Consider the following 22,489-nt stretch of genomic DNA (forward strand, 5'->3'; position numbering starts at 1 on the left):
CCAATTTAACTGACTGATACAATTTCATTGTACAAAAAGGTTTCTCCTTGTTTTTCTTAATGCACAAAATGCTGACCCTATCTGCAACAGAAGGGGAACTGTCATCTGTCACATAGGTAGAAACCATCATGCAGAACAATAAAATTAAGCAACATAACTGAGTATGCTTTCTTGGTTTTCTTGTATATGAATAGTACCTAATGCCTAATACAGAAAGCATTAATGAGTTTGTGTAGCTATGGATTACTCTGCTACGGAGACTCTTCTTCAATCTACCTTTCTAATGACTCTAATGAACAGCAGGAAAGGCTCATGTTCAAGTTCACCCGTAACATCTCAATATTTCAACACCTCTTCTACTGAGTCTGTCAGTATGCCTGTTACAGAAGCAGGTCACAAAACTCACAACCACAAAGATCAGAGGAATATGAAATGTACTGAAAAGCAGATAGTAATCAGAGAGCAATGGAGATGGGAATTTAAATGAATGCAGCACAAAAAATCTAAAAGGTTAACTGCAATAAAGCCCCAAACCAATAAACATATCGCTACAACTGGTTATAGACAACTAGTTAGGACAAAAAATCTGGTAAACAAATAGGATTGGAACATGGGATTTTTTTTCACTTTTCAATCTTAATTATAAACTACAAAAATACATAGCTGTGAAAGGACAGTTTGCATACTTTGATGTGCATACATCTAGTGTAAATATTTTATTGAATTCAAATTACAGGAAAATAACATCGCTAATTTTTAAGGGACTGTTCAACACATAAGGGTATCAAAATATCCTCACAAAATATGAAACATTTCTATACACACATCTAAAATTCAGAGCCTTTTCAATTAACTTCCTCAGCAGCATGTAAAATATTAACTGTTTAGTGCTCCTTAAAATATCATCAGTCAGGCTCTAAGCATACACAAAAACAGACTTAATCCTTAAGTGAAATGTAATTTCTAAACAACTCTTATTATTCCAGACAGTAAACTAAGAGTTCATCCTTTGTCTTGGTTCCAGACTGAAACATGTATAAAATATCTCGACACTATGAAAAATCACAGTATGCATTTAACTGCATTTGTTTCCTGAAATTATTTTATACTGGTGCTTATTTGTGCCCAAAAGATAATGCAGGTTAAGCCTGGCTCAAAATTGGATGCATTCCGAAAAATTTCATAATAGCATAAAGAGTCTGAGACATATACCCTCCTCTAGCTACACTGATCCTGCAAAAGGATGAAATAAATGTCAGCGGATGACAGCTTGGCTCTCTGCCTGTTTTATGCTTAGGACTTACAGAATATTCCAGGAGGGATGTGGGAATGCAAGCGATTTCATATAAGTGTACCTCCTACACTTTCAGTATAGTTTTCTGAAAATTGAGAAATTTTTCTTTTTGGTAATGGGGAGTTCTGCAATTGTTTGATTCTGTAATTAGCTCTTTGAGGCTGCTACAGAGAGAAAAGTTGGCCAAGGTTATATACTTAAAAATCACCCAGGTCTTGGAGAAATAGAGAGCATTTTAAGAGCATTGTCCATTTCTCTTTTTGTTCTGAGCATGGAGAGATCTAAAGATGTTTTTTCTGTCTTACAAAAAGTATTATGCTGCAATTAGATATTCCTTTATTGCCATGCATTTCCATCATCTCCAAAGGCTAAAATCTACATAACAAATCAGTGGTTTTTTTTTTTTTAAATAACAAAAAACTAACCAAATCAACTACCCAAAACCCCAAAAAACAATCAAAACCACCAAACAAATACAAACAAATAACCAACACCAAAACACCAAATAACAACAAGAAAAACCCAACCAAAAAAACCTTAACACTCCACCCCAAAACCTCCACAAAAACAAACAGAAGAAAAACAAATAGACAAACAAATAGAAAGTTACCAGCATATTCTTTCACCAGACAGAAGAAAAAGCAGGTGCTGGCAAGAAGAAGCAATAGGGAAGCAGAGATTCAACTCTCAAGCACATGATCTATATTTCCAAGGCTACAAGCAAAAAAATATAATAGAGGTTTCTCATGGAGATGTAACCCAACCAAGATTTAACAAACTGCTTATTTCTTCGTAGCAGCACATCCCAAGCAAAGAAAATCAAAAGAAACAAAAGGTTGGAAAGAACAAAATAACTCTCTGTAATACACACGGATGGATGATGTATAGTTTAGGGAACCAATTACACATTTTCTAACAAGTGAATGAATTTCAGTTTGAAGTATTTTTCTGAATGTACAGCTTTCCAGTGAAAATGACTGAAAAATATTCAGACAAAGAAAGAGGAACATAAAAAATAATAGAAAGATAGGGGAAAAAAATCCAACCAAACCTAATTTGATTTGATCCAGAGTTTAAAAAGATCAGATTTGGACATATTTTGCAAATGACATTTCCATTTCACAAATAAGTAACTTGGCTGAAGTGCAGTGAATGCCAAGCTTGCACAGACAGCTTATGTAACTGTGTATGTGATGCCCCAACTTGCAGCATCCCTGAGTAGCACAGCTCTGGATGTACACAGTGAAATGAATGGAAGTGGATATCTAGTGTTAGCATTTAGCTGAATACCAAACAGTTTGAAGTCCCATTACAATAAATTTACACGCAACACCAAGTAATAGAAAGTAGCACAATGAATACATTTATATGGTAGATTTGTTATTTTATTTTTCTTCTATTTTTCTGTTACTTACACTTCTCTCTTTCTTTATAATTTTCAACAGCAGGCCCACTGCAGTTAACTCCACCTGCAATGAGTGGAAATTGAAAAGTCCAGCACTCTGTAGTACAGGACTGTTCACATCAAAACCCTTCCATCTCCTCACTGTTCTGTTGTATATTGTTCTTTTCCTTTACAATGCCACTTCTTGAACATAACTTTATTTTAAAACACCACCCTTTCTATTCAGTTTGTCACTTATACAAACTTACCATCTTTGTTTTTCCGTCCCCATTTTCCCTTGCTCCTGATTAAATTCCCTCTAGAAAGCATACATTTTTCTCCATCAGTTTTATAATTTTTTCTCAATTCTGTTGAAGCCTGAAAATACTTGCTGCGAAAGGTCTTATTCAGTGTTCTGTTTTCATGGCACTTTCACTAGAGTTTGTAGGAATTGCTGATTTAGAACACATCTAGGCTAATCATATTTTTAAAAATAAATATTGGAGTTTTGGTAAATGCAAATCAATGACAAGTGAAGAAAGTGACATTTGCATAGACACCTGAATTAGGACAGCACAAGCTCTTTCCCCTTTTATCCACTGAATCGATCAGCTCTCCCATTTTCTAAAAATCAGTGGGCTGTAAACAACCAATGAGAACATACTGTACCATGATTTTTACATAAAATGTTCCAGCAAAGTCTATAGGGAATTCTATTCCAAAGATTCACAGCTCTGCAGAAAGATTTCACCCAGTTGATATAATTTACTGTAGCATACATTTGCTTGAAGTGCTATAATGTATAAACAATTTCTCAAAAAAAAAAATCTTTGCATGATTGTCATTGCTTCTCTAAATTTTAGAGCAGATACTGCAGGCAAACATTTTCTTTCAATAATATATTAATTATTAATTAAATTATGACTAAATTATAGAGATAACTATATACTTTTGAAGTTTTATCTTTAATACTGTAACAGCTGCTAAAGCTGGTAATGCCTTTTTTCTCACCCAGGTCTGAATAAGGAATTTATTTTCATAAACATGCAGAATGGCTCTACAAATTGCAGAGGAACATGATGTTGACATTCTTCAAGCCATGGAATAATTTGTAGTTTAAATTATTCTCAATGGATTTCAATCAACCATATTTTGCCTCCACTGACATAGATGTTTTAATCTTCCTCCTTATTCCAAGTACTCATGTGAGAGATTAATATTAACTGAATTTTCAAACATTGGCAATGGTTTAAAGGAAGCTAGTAATCTAAATAAAATACATAGATTTTTGACTAGAGAATTCCATTAAATTTCATCATTCTAATTCTTTACTTTTTTCAATGCAACATTAATTTTATGTGCTAATGTCGCAGTATTACAGCAAGTATATCTAAAAAAAGATTTCTGGTGCAGTACTGGATACATGCTGTCTAGAGTATGATACTTATTCTAGGTTTCTGTACATGAAACAAAACACTTAAGCTGGTATTTCCTGTATCACCTTTCCATTTCCATATGTCTTTCTATAGAGAGAGTTGTGTCATTAAAAGAAATCTGGCTTGCTGACAGACACTTGCAATGACCAGTATTTACACAGCTTTTATAACGCACTGAAAGAAAACAATATGACTTCCTAAATATCTTCCTAAATTACTTCCTAAACAAACTAAATTAATTTCTCCTTGGCCTTCAGTGGAACTCTTTTCTTCACTAAGAGGGTGTCAATGTGTGGCGTTGTGCCTTATTAATACATGTTTCTCTAGTGCCATTACTTGTCTGTGCCACTAGACTGTGCTGCATTTGTTTATATTTGTGCTGCCACTGCATTTGAATATCTGGCCTCAATTCTTGTACATGGTCTCTCCTTTCAGTTCATTCCAATTAATCACCAAATACAGTTTATGGTACAAATATTGTACAAAATCCCCCAAACAATGTGCACTAAAATAAGCAATGCTTTTCATAGCCAGCTGCTGCTTCATTCTTCTCTCAGACAAATATGAAACGAAACAACAGAGCACCTGTTTCACTACTCAGTCAGGACCTGAAATGTAATATTTATTTTCATTGTCCTATCTTGTTTAGAAAAACAAAATCAGTGCTGCACTGCTGACATGGAAAAATGATCAAGGAAAAATGTGTTAGCAGGGAAGTCCTAGGATTTCCAAAATGTACTTCTATGGCAGGCTCTCAAATCAAAAAGCTGACTGGCAGAAATTTACCCTCATCTACTAAAATGAGACATATTTTCCAATAAGAAAAGAGAAGTCAACGCACATCAATACCTCTAAATAGCACTTTTAATGAAAATATGGTCCTTAATTTTGTTAAATTCAGTTTTACACAGTTTACACGTAGTAAAATCACTGAACTGTCCTTCTCCAAAAGTTCCTTATTTCCAATAAATCTGGAAAATTATTTGCTCCACACTTCAATCTTCTAGATAACAGACACATGCCATCAACTCGTGGACTCAGTCTATTGCTAAATATCTCTGAAACAAGCATAAACTTTCAATGTGTAATGCACACTAAATAATCTAACCTCTGCAAACTATTCAAGTGCATAAAGCCGATCACTCTTTACCTCCTGTTGTAGGGGAATAATAATTTAAGACTTGCTTATTTATAAGCAGCTTTGTCTTTACTTTTTACATTTGAAGTTTATTTTAGGAGAACCATAATTTCACCTGAGACCAACAAAATATAATATGCTACCCACTTGACAGCTCATTATTTCGACAGTAGACCAAACTGCAATTTAATTTTTTTGCCTTCTTTTGATCTAACTATTTTTCCCCCATGAATTCTTTCATTCAAAAACAAAAACAAACAAACAAAAAAAAAACCAACAAAAAAAGAACAAAAAAAACCCCCACAAAACAAAGAGAAGAAACAAAAGTGAAAAAGCACTAACAACTAGAACTTGTAACAAATGGGACTGCTTGTAAGAAAAGACATTTTTCTTCTAAAGGATTGTTTCAGAGAGGGGAAAAATATAAATGTAATGGGAATGCACATGTTGTTTAGAAAAGTCACTCTGAAGGATAACATCACTTATGAATAGCACAGATTAATGAAGCAGAAATATGCGTCTTAGAAAGAATAATTTTATTATGAGAGGAGTTTGCTTATTCAGAAAAGCTAAGTGACCATGGGTAACGAAAAAGATCAGTTAAATGTAAGATCACCTCAAGAACATCTTTAAGTAGACAGACTGCTTTATACAGTGACTTTGTAATAATCATTGAAATTGCCCTTAAAATTGTATTGCTTTTTAGCTATACTAAAATATTTATTACCCTATGTAGTATATTCATGCATAAATACATAACAAATTATTATTATGTATTTTCCTAATCTTTACCTGAAGATTGATTTGGCTACTATTTACTAGCAACAACATAGTGAGGAGCATAAGCATAGCAATTAAACAAAGTAGTTTATTGGTAATTGGCAGAAGAACAATGTTTTTGAATACTTTTTATGGGTCAGTCTCAGCAGAGAAAACATGTAGCATATTTACAAACACTTCTTTCCAGCAAATATTTATATAGCTGTATTCAAACACTGAAGAGTAGCAGACAGTAAGCAGTGGAAGGTGATTTTACTGAAATTTCAGAGCAGGAAGACTTTTAAAAATTTGGCATGCTTCTTGGGATGTTGATTGCCTGTGGCCTTTATCATTCATGCTGCTTACAATCTCAAATCGTTGTGTTTCCAAGGGACACAGAAGAAGTAGTCTTAAATTCAGATTGCCTTATTTCTGTGAATAGTCCCATAAAATCTAACTGAATTACTCACATATATAAGGCCCATGACGACTCTCTATAAATGAGTTTGTCTGTCAAGCAGACATAATTACTTGATATTTACTCTTTAATGAATATGTGGTTTTAAACGGCCACAACACAGATAAACATAAGATTTCAAAAAATTATTGCATCTTTGTGCAGCAGTAAAAGTGTAGATACTCCATAAAAATTGCATACATGCATTTTAATTGGCAATTCATCAAAATAATTCACAATTAACAGCAAAGTAACAACATTTATGTCAAGCTAAATTAGCGTATATACTTGTAGCAGAGGCAGAAACAGCTGTTATTCTGTTTGCATAAACTTACAGCAGAATGTGTCTGGCAAAGTTAAGCACGAACATTTCTGCTTTATAAAAAATAGTTCCAAGACTGGAAAAATGCAGAGGGCCAAATGTCTCATTAATAGGACCACTCAAGTGAGTAAGCATTGTTCAGTCAAACAAGGACCAGGCCATCACAGCTTTACTGTATTCTCAATTCTGTACATAAATTAGAGTTTTTAATATGCTCATGAAACCAGTATTAGAAACAAACAGGGAAATGGCACAATCCAAAAGGCACCTTCTGTCTGCCACCCCCAGTGACACTGTGTGATGTCTTATTCTCCAAGCTGCACTGCAGACTTTGCCAGACTGCATACAGAATCAGAAGAAAAAACAACATTGAACTTTTTTAAACACGGAGCACAAAGAACAACATTTTGACATCCACAGCTAGTCTATGAAAGTCATTATGGAAAGCCCCAACTGTGCTAAATGTACAAAGCTGTTAAAATTACTGTTTAAAGAAACTGATTTTAAATTCAAATTATCAGGTTTTTTTAAATTTTCACTTGGATTTAAGTTGATGTAACAGGTTTATTACTAAGCTCAACAGCAAGCGACCTAAGACAGCATCTTAAAACTATAAAACAATGTATACAACCACTAAAATGATTATCTCACAATTGTGCAGCAATGCTCAGACTTTATCTTTTTGTTTTTAATTATTTCTGTTTTATCCTATGGAACAACTATTATATTTAGCCCAATTCACCATAAATGTGACACCTGTGATTTCCCGTATTTAAAGGGAGGGAAAGGGCAGGATATGGACTACAAAAGGGTTATTTAACATAAGCCATTATATTGCTGTACTGATAAAGCTCATTTCTATTCACGAGATTATTAGTTCAATCAATACTTACTCCTGTGTGCATCTTCAGCTACAAAGCATACATTCTTCAATTTCACAGCACAGACCTTAATTTCTGGGAATTCACTGCACCGCTCGAGAGGCAGGAATTTGTAGGGTAACTTGGGAATCTTTCACCCCTTTGAATTGCTTCCCTGGATCACATAACCAGTGTGCACACTATGTCAGACCCTGGGTCCTGGAACAGTTTAATCAAACTCAGTACTGGTGAAGATATACCTTACCCACACATTTCTGAGGACACAAATGTCACTGTGAGATAAAGCAATACCTTCCACAGTGCCCTACAGATTTCCTACAGATAATCACAAGTACATTTTAAGCAAGAATTATGACTTCCAGAATTCTTGTCGACTCAGAACATTTTTTTCCTGGTAGATTTATTCCTCAAATCCCAAAAATAGTTTTTAACCATAAAATACAATTTAAATGACTGCTACTACTGTGCTGTTAAATTAGAAAAATCATACCAACTTGTTCTTCACTGGACATATAAAAGACCAACAGTGGAAGTCAGGTATTTTCCACACCACAAAAGAGAAATTATTCCCAGCCAATGCACATGGTATTTTAATAATTTTTAAATTAACTGTCACCAGACTTCCAACTAAGAAAAACAAATATAAATTTAAAAAAAAAATTTATTATGAAAAAAAGTCTTATATATTATCTTCATTATATTAAATCATATAGTTATCTATTGATGAACTTTCATTATGTACTTTCCATACTGTATGGAATGTAAGTATGATCTAATTCAAAGTAAGAGTATTGCTGAGGTAGAACTGGGCTCTCATGCTTTCCCTTTTACTTTGGGTCATTCTAGAGAGGTGTCGCTGTTTATTGACTATACATATCTGCATTTTTTTATTACATGACAATTTATTACTGACTCATGATTTTCAAAGCATTTACTGACATTTATTAAATTTTATCTGCAAACACCTAACACCAGAAATTTGTGCTTTATCACATAACAAGGAGTACTAATGAAGCCAAATAACATTATTTGGTTAAGGAGTTGCTAGATGCACTACACTGTAAGGACAAATTGGTTTTACAATGGTGGGGTAAGATCCTAAGTCCTTTCTTTAAATTGCCATAGCAATTGAAATATTTTATATTATTAATGTTACATATTACAAATAGTGATGCATTCATTCTGCCTGGAATAAATTGCAAAATAATTTTCCTTTAAAGTTAATGAGTCTATAAAGATTCCCTGCACTCATCTACTCAATTATGGAGAGCTTCTAAGTTAGCCAGTCTATTTGTACGTTACTTAATAAGCTTGCTTGGAAATACTGCAGAGAGAATTTGTTTGATCACTTTTCTAATTTCTAACAAATATTTTACTCAGGCTAAGAAAATGGATTAGCATTTCTACATAACATCGTGTAACATGCGTTATTGCTCAGTTCTGACACCAACAGGAAAAGGCTACACAGAAAACTCAAAAAACTTGGCTACAAGAGGTTGGTGGTGCTTTTTCTTTAAAATATAACAGAAAAAGCTTTCAGTAAGATTTTCACCTTAAAGTTTAAATATTACTTTTGTAATAAGGGGAATGCTTGGGTACCAATGTTATTTTCACGACGCAAATATTCACCATTGGAAAATTGACTTTTGTATGCGTATGAGCAGCACGTTCCCGGAGTAAAAGTAGCTATTTTGACACTTTTTTTTTTGCCACAGTCAACCTTCCACATTTGCATAACAGCTGCATTATACACAGAATTGACTAACTTTTGAAAGCTTTAAACTTTACAAACCATTTTAGCAAGATATAAACTACAAGGAAAAATGTAAGTCTTATTTTAAAGTTAAATAGCACCATGATTTTAGTGCATTTACTGTTCTCTTTTTCTAAAAAAATATACTGAAGTACACATTCTACATTCTCAACCCTCACAGGATGTTCCCAGGAGTGGGACAGATGGAAGGAAGACTGTGATGAATCCTCATTGAAGACTTCCTTTATACCTATGTTTGCCTCTATAAAATACCGGTAGAAAAGTCATAATCTTCAAAAAATTGCATTTCCCACTCAGAGGGAACTATCTAGACCTACCATAACAACAAATGCTCAGTCTCCTGTACATTGTTCTGCTCTAAGTCAGTATGGCTACGAATGCCTAATAGGATTGAAATCAAGGTTTGAAGTGCAGAAAACTATTGTTTTGGATAGAATGTGACCAATGACTGTAACACTGTTACAGCAGCTGAAAGTGTTAGCTTGGCTTCCACGGGATAGGAGGACTGACAGTGTGTGTAACTGTTCAGTGCTTTGGGATTCAGCAGGCAGTAACACCAGTTGGGTATTTTCAGGCACTTTTTGACCTTCATCTCCAATGCAGAGCAGTAATGAAACACAGCAGCCCCTGCACATCCTAGGCATGTTGTGCTAACTACAGCTTGGAAGGATCCCTGCTCAGCTGGGAAAGTTTGGGGGAACAAGTCACAAGTTCAAGACTGAGCACTTCTTCCTTCAAACCAACTGCAAACACAGTTGAAAACAACTGCATCTTTACAAGAAGGCTTAGAGATCTCCAAAAGCACGAATTCATGGGAGCTCACATCTGTGAGCTGTGACGCTCATTCATTTCCGTTATTTGGAAAGCCACAAAGACAGATGCTCAATTAATGCGTAACGTTCCTTTTTAATTGAGGCAGTGTGAAGCACTGCTCTTACCTTGCCACACACCTGTTGTAAAACTTTACTTTACTGACCCCTTGCACATGAGTTTCAAACAACGATGAAAGGCGCCTGTTAGTTTTTCTCCTCCATCCATTCCAGCGCTTTTTTCCCCCCACCTGTAAATTCCCTATTGAGTAAGTATAAATCCAGTGCAAATATTAATTTGCATACTAGGGGCAGAGCTGCACCTCTTCACAGTAGCTGACAGCACAGCCAAAGGGGTGGCAGAGATGGCTACAGAGCTGGGGCAGATGCTGTAGGATATGCCGCCCGAAGTGCGGCAAGACCTGCCTCCCTCTCCCTGCCCAGGGCTGCTGAACCACCCTGGGCTTTGCTTAGAAGAAAAGTGTCTGGGGAGAAGGAGGACATTTCTCTTCACCTCACCCTTGCACAGGCTACCCCAGGGCCTGGGAGGAGAGGCCATGGCTTGCATGGATGAACTGCCCACAAAAAGGGGAGTTATAGCTCCTGACCAGCAGTCACTGGATGGGCACAGTTTGAAAAACAACCCCTGAGACAATGACCAGCTTTACTCAAATTGGAGGTGCTCTGGTGCACAGAAAAAGAAAGAAATAAAAAACCATAACATAAACCACAAACAAAATGAAAACCCACAAAAACAAACAGAAAATCTCCAACCCAAGCTGCAAAGCTGCAACAGGGGCCAGAACAGAGTGTTTTGCCTCTGTTTCCCGTTGCTCCTAAGACAAGTTCTTGCCAGATGCCCCACAACCAACATCCTAACAAAGAACGCTAGGGGAAAAGAAAGTATTTTTAAATTGATCTGTGCAAATGTTGTAGCTTCAATTCCTTTAAAGTGAATTACACACGTGTAATTTGCTGTTAACCACACTGTTACAGAAGCTGACATCGAGCAAACTGAAATTCTAGCTGGAAGTTCTTTCTAGTGTGTGTGTATCCCCCGTCCTTAAATGGGAGATCATGGAAGATCAAGAATTCTGCACGCAGTGTCGCTGTCAACGAACACGTCCCACTCCCCAAAAGCCTTTCTCCTCTGCTCCAATACCCTGGTATAGACTTTTTCGGCCCTTTCACCAAGCCATGGGTGAGGCAAGCAACCACTCTGCCAAACTGGGTGATAAAGGGCAATGTAGAAGATGTGGGATGGAGGAGCTGTGTAATCTCCGCGGACGTCCGAGGCTGGCAGGGGTTGTCCTTGCCCCGTGCCGGTGTTCGCCTAGCCAGGGATGCGGCCCAGGGGAGTCTGGCCCTGGGAGACACGAAACAACGCATTCCCATGTCCTCCGAAGCCCTCCACACCCACTTGGGTGCAGCCTCTCTCCAGCTCCACCGGACAAGCGGTTCTCCGTGCCTGAGGGGTCCCGTAGGAGACGATACTCGGTTTTCCGGCGGGACCCTCACCGGGTGCGGCTGCAAGCCCTGGGAGCGTCTCTCACCGCCCTGCACGGCAGCGCAGGCTGAGGGGCCCGAGGAGACCTGCGGGCACAGGGAGGGGGTTCCCGGCAGAGCAACCCTTCCCGCCCAATTAACAACTCATGGGGAACGGGGGCCTTCAGGCGACGTGCAGGCTGGGGAACAAAGTCCAGATAACTTTTGGGGAGAAAAGGGGAGCCGCTCTCCGTGCGGGCAGCGACCCGGGACCAAGCGGCAGCGGGCTCCGCCGCACGGACACCTGCCGCGCCCCGCAGGTGGGGACTGCACGGCACGGGCACCGCCAGGCACCTGAGCCTCCCTCCTGCCCGCGGGTCAGGACGGGCTGCGCTTCCCAGGACAGGTGCGGACGGTGTCCGTAGCCCATCGCACCCACCACAGCCGCGGAAGGCTCCCCGGTCTCGGTCGCGGCGCCCGCGGGTGCAGGAATCACGCCGTCAGTAGCCACGCCGGCGGGCAGGCACACGACCCATCAACTTTCTCCCCCGGACCCTCTCCTCTAGTACGAAACCACTTCTCCAGCCCGTTCCCCGGCAGCTTTCCCGAAAGAGAGTCGCCCCCCGGCCCGCTTACCTCGCATGGTGTTGGTTCCCCGCTCCGCGCAGTCATGAAGCTAGGAGCCCAGGAACCGCACCGCACAAATCCCGTCTCAACAGCCCCGAAGGTGGCAGCCGCCGCAGCTCTGCTCCGCCGGGAAAACCATACCTCCGGGGCGGCTCCGCGGGGCGCGGCTCCGCGGGCTCCCCGCCGCCGGGCGCGCTGCTCCGGGGCGGCCGCCCCGCGGCGGAGCCTCTGCGGGGAGCGCCTGAGCGGCCGGGCGGCGGCGAGGGGCTGAGCGGGGGAGGAGGAAAGGAGTTACGTTAGGGAAAAATGGGGAAAACACGCGGAGGCAGAAGAGAGGGGGGTGCCGCGTGGATGGCAGAGCATGTGCGCTTTCACATGACAACGGCGCCCCTCAGCAGCTCCCCGGTGCGGATTTCCACTGCGCAGCCACAGCAACGCACGGAGCGAAAATGAGACCCAGTGAGAAAGCGGCAAAGAGGCTTATAGCGGGGGCTGGGCGGTGCCGCCGCCGCCGCCCCGCCCGCTGTCAGCGCCGCCGCCAATCGCCGCGGCCCGCCCGGCCCCGCCGCCGCGGGTGGGCCCGAGTGCCGCCCGGCCCGGCCCGGCCCGGCCCGGCCCGGCTCTGCCCTGCTCTGCCCGACTCGGCCCGGCACGGCCCGGCACGGCCGGGTGGGCTCCGCGGGCTCCGCGCCGCAAGTTGCGCTCGCCCTGGAGCGCCGGGGGTCGTGGCCGGAGGCGAGGCGGGCCGGGGCGGTGCGGGGATGGGGCTGCGCGCCGAGCTCCGGAGCTGCGGGGAAAGCTCTGCGGCGGGCGCGGGGATCGCCCCGGGTGGCGTTGCTTGCGAGCAGGCGGTGTCTCCGGGGAGAAAGGGAAAGCGCTCGGTCACCGCGGTGTGACCATCATCGGGAAACTGCGTTTTCCGACCGGAATGGGAAAGTTTGGTGGTGAGTCCTTTTCTCATTAAAGAGTGAATCTGGACGTCGAAAGCGATTTGTTTTCCGGTGTAAGACTAGCAGAAGGTTCTGCAGAAACCGGTGTGTTCTGCGGCCAGCAGGATTTTTCACGACTCACAACTCTCCCTCTGATTAACTGATAGACAAACTGATGTTTGTCCCCGGAAAAAAAAAAATAAAAACCCAAACAAACAAAAGAAACAAAAAAGGCACCATTACTGTTTTGTTTTGTTTTGTTTTTCATGTATGATGGATCATGGAACACAACCGGATCTCAGTAGGATATCTTAAAAACCAAGTCTGTGTTACCAAGGTTCGTAATTCCTAGCTCCAAGCCTAAAATGGAAAAAAAAAAAAAAAAAAAAAAAAAAAAAAAGAAGAAAAGCGCCTCTGATTTAACTAAAATGTATCCTTACAAAGTTACAATGTCGACCTCATAAATCAAAATGGGAATATATATATATATTTGATACTGTTAAATTAAATGCAGACAATCCCAAATAGATCTATTTGTTACTACACGAATTATCAGACTAAGTTCTATTAGGTCTGTTTTGCAAGAAATCATAGGTGTGATCTCTTTTGCTGTCTTACGATTTGTTGTACAAAAATTACAAAGTGGAGTACCCACTGTTAGTGCAAAGTGGCAGAGCTTTATTCTTGGGGAATAAGGTTGCAGGGTTTAGAGGAAGCAGTTCTTGCAGTTAGCCTCCTTAAAAACACCTGTTTGAATTGCAGCTGACAAAGACATGAAAGAATCAACTCTGCCAGTATTGAAAATGTCTTGATTTACTTGACCATGGTGAATTTTATCTGCATCCACTGTATGATGATAGGGTCAGTTAAAAAAAAAAAAAAAAAATCTTAATTCCTAAAATACTAGATGGAATTTGAATTGCATTGTATTTACACAATTTATGTACTGCATGCAAAGTTGTTAATACTCATGTGGGATCTCATCCAGAAACATTTACCAATTTAGTTGTTAGTAGTTAGGCTTTTAGTCTACTTTTATCAGCACACCTTTCAGTAACAGTTACGTGCTCTCCATCTTTTCTCTTCACAAGACGTGGAATTTACAGTGGCGTGTTTTCTTTTTAATTGGGATTTTAGCAGATGTGGTAGGTGGCAGTTAGGCTTGCCTCCAGGATTCACTTCTATGGATTTTCCCACAAACCATCTCTTCAATCTCTTCCTCATGTTCAAAAGTTTGTGAGGTAATTGCAATGAAACAACTCTTACACATCACTTTGCAAAGTATGTTAGGAAGTCTCATCTCACAATAGGTATAATTTACCTGATATCTAATATGGAATTTAGTGAATAGTGCTTATGGCTCTTACAAAAGCAACTAGGAGAGAGAGCAGAGATTCCACCTACTCGTGTTGAAACCAGAACATTTCTTTTATCCCTACTGGAGATTCACCTAGCAGCAGGAGTAAAAGTCAGGTGAATTTCAAGAGGAAATATTCTCAAGACGTCTTGTTCTTGGTTATGCAAATATGATTTTTAGATTTAATTGTTTTCAAGCTGCATTTTAACACAAATCAAAACTTTATTAGGTAAATACCAAGCTGTCTACTTGCTGTGCTGTGCATTCAAAATACCTTACACTATTACAGTGAGTTCTGGGTCGTCTTTGTGTGGGATTTGTTTGGTGCTTTTGACAATGGAGAAAAAAAAAATCTTATTTGTATTTCTTAGCTTGATTTTGATAAAAAGTTTTTTTTTGTTTGTTTTTTTTTTATATATATATATATTTTAATTTTATTTTAATTTTCCCTACAGCACCCACATAATCTGGTGTCTGGAATTTACATTTCTCACTACCATATGGAGAGGCAATTTTTATTTATCCATTTTCAGAAACCTGGCAGACTTTTAGTTTATTCATATTTCTTGTTCAAAAATAGTATATGTACAATGATAATTCAGGTCTGAGGTTCTTCACTAGCAAAAGCAAATTGTTCAATTTGATTTTTTTTCTAATATTTGAGATGAAATATTGTGTGCTATGTACTAGTAGCAGTGTTGGAAGAATTAGACCTATTATAAACGTGTGAACTTCAGTTAGAGACAGAAAAATTATAAATATTTAAAAATACAGGGCTGCTTGAAACTATTGTATGTTGAAGCAGGTAAACAACATACAAGAAAGGCACATGATCTGAAGTCATACAGACATTTATAGAATATTCAAAAACACATACCTTCAATAGTTAAATAAACTGAGTAGTACAATTTAGCCCACTATTCTTGTAAAATGTTAGTTATCCTTGGTTTCAAAAAGGGCCTTTTCAGGTTTTTCTCATTTTAGTTGGGTGCTTCAGAGAAGAAGTTTAGAAAACATCAGACAATAAAGTACAAAAAACAATTTGTCATGCTTCAAAAGATAAACAAATATTTTGTGGCAAAAGAACTGTATTACTGCTATTGTATTTTCACTGCAAAATAACAGTGAGAAATTGCTTTTCAGAATTTCACTTGCATTAGCACCTTTCCAAGGCTCTTTGGATCACAATCTACTAAGACATTATTTAGGGTCACATACTTTTATGATTTTTAAAATTTGCAATAGTTCATTAGAGCTGTAGCAAGTTATGCCTAATTTAGTTGCTTCATTAAAAAGTATTGAATGAACAGTCAAAACAAACTGTATCAGTCAGGTCCCATTCAATTTCCCTGGATATCAATGGCTAATTTCTGTTGGCATGAAAGGAACCCACATACACCCCATAGCCAAATTTTTTTTTTCCTAGATTCAGTAGGAGTAGCATTGGTCACAATTTTCTTCATCTCATTTGTCTCCAGCTTCATTTCCAGACATTCCTAACTTCATGTAAATAATAAGAAAGATTTTCTAATTTTTCATTTTTTGACTTTTGCACAAGCTATTGACAGACTCAGGAATGTGAGCTTCCCTCATGCTTTCTTCACTTTAGATGAACTTTCTGAAATTTCTCCTATCTCATTATACCACCTGCGATCTGAAAATGTGCACATGCACTGTATTATTTTTATCTCCTATAAAGACTTGCAACCATTATGCAATTTCAAACTGTTTCCACAGAATATTATTTAATTCAGAACTCTGCGTTTTCTTCCAAACTAGTAAAATTATTTTAAAAGCAGCCCTAGAAAATCCTTACACAATAAGAAACATCATTTAGCAATTGAAAAATCTTTTATTATGCCAATTTGGTTTTAGAAGCTAACAATGTAGTATATTCTGACATGACAGGATAACCAGAAATTTGGAAAAATAAGGTGAAAAACTGTGCTCAACTTTTTCCTCTGTCTCGTGAAATGAAAAGTAGTCCCTATCCACAAATAAGGAATCTCAACTCCTGTAAATACTTCATGACATCTATTTCATTCTATATGTACTTCCCTGCCTTAATGGCAAAAATATTATTATGACTTCCCATCCTTTACGTGCAGTGTCAATCACTGGATCATATTATAAAATGTCCCAATTAAACATATACTGGAACAGGAGTGGATACTAGCTGACATACTAGATACCATTGCCACCTCACCCCCCGACAAAATGTTCAGCACCTGAAAACATAGTCTGTTGAGGATATAATTGCTGCATTAAACCTAGAACACCAAAACTTTGATATTGTATTTTGGATTCTAAACCCTAGCCAAGGAAGGAGCTGAACTTGGCAGGTAACCTGGAGTTTGCTGTGGAGTAACTACAGCACATTGAAATATTGATGAGAGAGAGGAGGCAGCAGTGTAAGACTGTCTTCTTGCAGCAAAAAGCCTGCCAAGAGGCAATGACCTTCCAGGATTTGTGTCCACAAAACTTAGGGGCTCCTAAGTTACTTTGAGGCAATCCAAGACCAAGACTGGGCTTCAATGAAGGAGATAGAAAGATAAGAGTTGGAAGGAATACATAGGCAAAATAAAGTGCTGAAGGAAAGAAGCATGAGGCAGAAGACCTGCCTTGGTTCAGATCAGTGCTTCACACTGGGGCAGCCTGAGGCACTGGGCTCTGGAGCGTGGGGACGAGACGGGGCATCGTCAACTCTACTGCTCTCATGAAGCAGCTTGCAGTGTAAATGTAAGCATGTATTGCTTGCAAAATTTTTTCCCTTTAAAGGGATACTGACCCTCCCCTAACTATTCATTTGGCCTCATGGAAACAGTCTGATTTTACAGATTTTTAGCAGTTTTACTGGAAATATGCAAACCCAGAATACAGTTATTTCCTTCCTTCCTGGAATCCTTCCTTCCTTCCTGGAATCCTGGAATTTTTCCTTCCTTCCTTCCTGGAATCCTTCCTTCCTGGAATCCTTCCTGGAATCCTTCCTGGAATCCTTCCTTCCTTCCTGGAATCCTTCCTTCCTTCCTTCCTGGAATTCTTCCTTCCTTCCTGGAATCCTTCCTTCCTGAAATCCTTCCTTCCTGGTATCCTTCCTTCCTTCCTGGAATCCTTCCTGGAATCCTTCCTTCCTCTTGACAAAGAAAGAATCTTTTCCATAAGAGAATGTGCATCTATTCCATGACAGTGTTCCTCAGTTATATACAGTTTTTCTTTTTTCCCCCTGCTTTGTTTGTAAAGAATACATACACCAAATCAATATAAAAACCATAGGGAATAACTTCTACCTATTTGCATTGTAGATACTCCAAATACTTTGAGAATTTTATATATATATATTTTATCAGTTACCTCCTATTTTTATAGCAAAAAAAACCAAAAAAAAATTTTAATTTCTTTCAGCATAGCTAGCTTTAAAATTGGTCTCTCATAATACATTTATTTTCAGATAGTTGGAAAAAATAAGCTTAAACACAAACAATCAGGCCAAGAATATTCAAAGTGCCTGTTGCTGGCCTAGTTTTTGAAACTGATGAGAATAGAATCAGGTTTTTGAAAATACACATACTAAAAAGCAGATTTTTAAAAAATGTTAAAGTATAGTCTGAAAAGAATAAAAGAACTTACAGATTGCTTACCCCTATTTTTGTCATGATACATTTACAGGCCAGTGCAAAGTAAGCAGGATAGTTACCTCAGGTAACAAAAACAATCTCCAAAAGCAAAAATTACTGTGGATGCTTCCCTTTCATTTAAAAGAGCTCTTTCTCATATAAAGCTATTAGCACCACTTTAATTTATGCAGTTAATTTTTCCATCCAGTTCATAGGGCAATCCCAAGAGGGAAAAAATGGCCCCAGCTCTATCCCTTATATAAGGCAGGCAGATTTAACAAGTCTTGATCTGAGAAAGTAACAATGCAAATGCTTAGGATTAAACGTGGTTATGTGCTTTTTTTGTATTAGAATCTGTGTCAGAATGCTTATTTAGCTACAATTCTGATATTAAGAAAATCTTCTTGTGTTGGCTGACCTAATACAGAAAGTGGAATTTTTTTGTTTCATACATTTATGGTAAGATATGTTGAATATATAAATGTTTGTATGAGAGGCATAAATTAGCTAATCAACATTTTTGGTCTTATTTCCAAAATTGTTTTTTTTTTTTTTTTTTATGTCCATTGTGATAGGATATGTCTATGACTGAGAACAAGAAAAAACTTCTAGATACAGTGATACAAAAACTCTGAACCCCTTCTACTTGTGAACAGATGCACATGGATGAGTTCTCATAAGACATATTTGAAACTATTAAATACTGGTATAAATTTGCTGATATAAATTGAGTTCTTGGCGCATGCACCACCCCATGCTATTGTTACTGTGTGTCACTATGGCATAGAAGTAGAAAATACTAAAATAATTCAACTATTAAAGATGTTTCAACTATTAAAGATGTTGGTAACTCCAGCCATAGCTGGCTCATGGGTTGATAAACACACAGGTTGGACCAAATAAGCAAGACCAAGGAGCTAATATTCCTTTAAATCTCAGTTCTCCAGGATGGCCATTTGCATCTGAGAAATGTTCTCAGTTTAAATTCTCGGTTTAAATCCCAGGAACAGGGAAATGTAAAAGCCCACTAGGACACAGTGTAGCATAAAGATGCAAGCCAGTTTTAAATGAAGTATTTTGGGTACTGGCAGCAGTCAAGCTGTGATAGCAGAAAGCTTACTCTGTGCAAGAAGTTTATTCTGCTGCATGGGCATGTTTAGCAGCCTGTTCTGCACTTCATGCTATTGTGAGGTGGCTGCTATGCAATATTTTGCATAATACCTGCCATGCAAAATGTATCCAATAGAGCAGAGGCACCTGGCAAAAAGCACTTAACTAGGCTAGAACTGCACTGCTCAAGAATATATATAATACACATTAAACATGCAATAAGGTATATTATACATATAAAACTATAAAAATATATACAGTTTATTCTAATAACTTTTGCCTATTCATTATAGCACTTCCCCCTTACTCAGAACTTGCCTGTGAAAAATTTGGCTGGTCTTGAGGTTCACACTCTCTTTGTCAAGAAAGGAAACATTCACATGACATGAAAGAAATGAGGCATTTCTGAAGAAACACTACTTGTAGTGGGATGCGTGTAAATGAAGAGTAAATCTCCAAACACCTACAGTTATTGCAAGATTCTCAGATGAAATGAAAGCTTCAAGGCTGCTGCTGCTAATAGGACACAGTGAAAAACCAGCAAATGTCTCTCTCTATGCTGTTAATGCCAATGACAACAACAAGATCCTGAGTCCCCCAGGCCCCTGGTAGGTTGCCACTGCATTGCAGGGAGATAGCTGATGTGTCAGAACACATTAACTTTCTTGGCAGGTGGGCAAGGAACAACTGTACAAAGAGGTATTAGGTGATTAAGGAGTATGAAGGCATGATAGTAAGTTCAATTAACAGACAAGATGTAGAAACATTTGGAAAATGTTCATGTAACAACAGCAGGGACAGTACAATTTTCAATACAATAAAAATAAGAAATAAAGGACAGGTTAAAACCCCTATATTCACAAATTAGGGATTGTGAGCAAAGATTAGAATTACATTGGAAAACAGAAAAGTACAAAAAATTGCCTTGTTAACCACAATAAATTCAAATTAATGTAATGTTTATTCTCCTGTTATCTTTTCAAATGTCTGCTCATTCGTAAATGCAGCCATTTTAGCTAAACAAAGTAAGCAATTTATCTTATGTGGGATAGACAATCATACTGCTGTCTGCTATGTATGGTATTTTAGCATTTTTATTAAAATCGCTTGTTTACAAGAACAAGAAAAGAGAATAATGAGGAAGATAAGTACTAAAAGACACAGGAACAGAAATTAAGCACACATGAAATTAAGAAATATCCTTAAAAGCACTGTATGGTACCTTGGTGCCTTTCTTGGTACTACATTACATCATTTTGTGTAACATCTTTTTTTTAACTCTGTCCAGGATGCTGCACACTTTACTGTGATAAGACTAAAGAGAGGGAATGCTGTGGGGATGGGATGCTACATAATTCTTCTTGTATATCTTTTGGGTCTTAGAAGAGCTTGCACACATTACACAGGTTCTTTCTGCTCCATGCAATGACAGTAGTCTGACCAGGCTGAAAATGCTTGGAATCCACAGAAGCAGGGATTTTTTGAACAATGATAAGTGCTACATTTGGGAAAAGATTTTAAAGCTTTTTCTTTAAGCTCTTAAAGAAGTCTGTAAGCTGTTGAAATTTTTATTTATTTGTAAATAAAAAGTACAGTGCTTGCCATTTTTGGAAAAGAAGTATTGTCTTAGATCATTGTATGATAAAGTATGATAATTCCTATTCTTCTAAAGGCTCAATAGAATGCACAAGTACTATGCATGTATGACTTTCTGTATGTCAAAATAAATTTTAAAGCTTTAGGAGAAAAAGTGTTATGTTAGAAAGCTTTAGTAACGTATTGTCAGCATCAGTTATGTAATTGTTGTACATTACAGACACTTTTAGACTGTCATATTCAATGTTTCTTTTAGATTGAGAAGATACTAAAACAAGAGAGTCCACTAACAAGAAATAAAAAGAAATAGTGTCAGGCACTTCTAAGCCTCTTCAGAATTACAGGAAGTGTTAAAAGAATGATGAATACAATATTCAAATGACAACTGTGGAAACATTTTTTGAATGACATCATGTTATGTTGTTCCTAGCAAGCTCCCAAAGTCATAGTAAGTCTATGGGGCTTTTTCTTTCATTCAAATCAAACAAGCAAACAAACGAATTAAAAAAAACAAAAACAACAAAACCAAGCAAACAAAAACGCACACCAAAATTCTAAAATTAAAAACCCATTTTCATTGTGTCGTTGGTGTTATGAACTATGCTATTGAAACAGACATCTTCTTTAACAAAGCAGCGACTTTTCCAAATAAAGAGAATCAAACACTAAATAAAGAAACAAATCAAATCACTCCTCTCCTCTGTGCACATCTCCCTGGCCAGCCAGATTGTATGTCACATTTGGAACAGTTTCTATGCCGAGTCAAACCTTTCATTCCCAAATATACTGGTGCAGAGAAAGCCAAGGTCCAGATTTCAGTTTCAGGCTTTAACTACTTTGTTTCAGAGCAAGATCAGAAGTCAACATTGATAAATACTGTTTTGTCCATGGACATTACCCTCTTGCTCCACTAAATCTCCTCTCAATCTGTTAGGTCTTTCTGCACCAGTTTAAGCTATTCATTCATGCTTTTGTCTTGCCTGTGAAACGGCATCTCTGTTAGTTGATGCCTTACTTATAAACTTACCCTGCACAAGGATCAGTTTTATTTCCCTTCAGCTCCCTACATAATTTATGTAAACCACCAGAGGAGTACCTAAGTGCTGGCAGCAGATAATGTGATGTTCAGCTCTAGCTGTCCTACATCTTATTATGGCCTCCAGCCTGGCTGAGAAGAAATGAGCTGGTCAAAACCAGTCAAAGCCCAGTCCTATCTGGAAATAGCAGAGAAAATTATTTCTTATGGACAGTCCTGCCACAGTATTTTGAAAGTGAACATTGGTTTGTGTGCAGTGTAAGGCTGTTGCTGGGCTCTTTCTGATGCTAAACTCAGGCTAAAAACTATCAGTTAAAATAGTAGTCAATTAATGTCTTTATATCTTGGAAATTCCTTCCAGTTCTGAATGAAGAATGACTTCCTGTGACTGAGCTACAACCTAAAATAGAACTGGATGAGAAACCACACATGACTAGGGAACTCCAGCTTCGTCAGCTGTTGTGTTTCCTTAGTGGCACAG

The 22,489-nt window shown here is 38.4% G+C and overlaps 1 protein-coding gene across 1 annotated transcript in view; it reads right to left on the reverse strand.

Annotated features, from left to right (window-relative positions):
* The window catches only part of RORB (RAR related orphan receptor B), a 126,603-nt gene extending 113,582 nt beyond the window's left edge, over window positions 1–13,021 (reverse strand). The window contains exon 1 of the mRNA XM_079331463.1: window positions 12,376–13,021. Coding sequence (XP_079187589.1) covers window positions 12,376–12,382 — 7 coding nt within the window. The 5' untranslated portion in view covers window positions 12,383–13,021. The remainder of the gene's footprint in view (window positions 1–12,375) is intronic.
* Between the last annotated feature and the right edge of the window lie 9,468 nt (window positions 13,022–22,489).

The sequence above is a fragment of the Erithacus rubecula genome (genome assembly GCF_903797595.1).
Source record: "Erithacus rubecula genome assembly, contig: SUPER_Z_unloc_4, whole genome shotgun sequence".
NCBI classification, from domain to species: Eukaryota; Metazoa; Chordata; class Aves; order Passeriformes; family Muscicapidae; genus Erithacus; species Erithacus rubecula.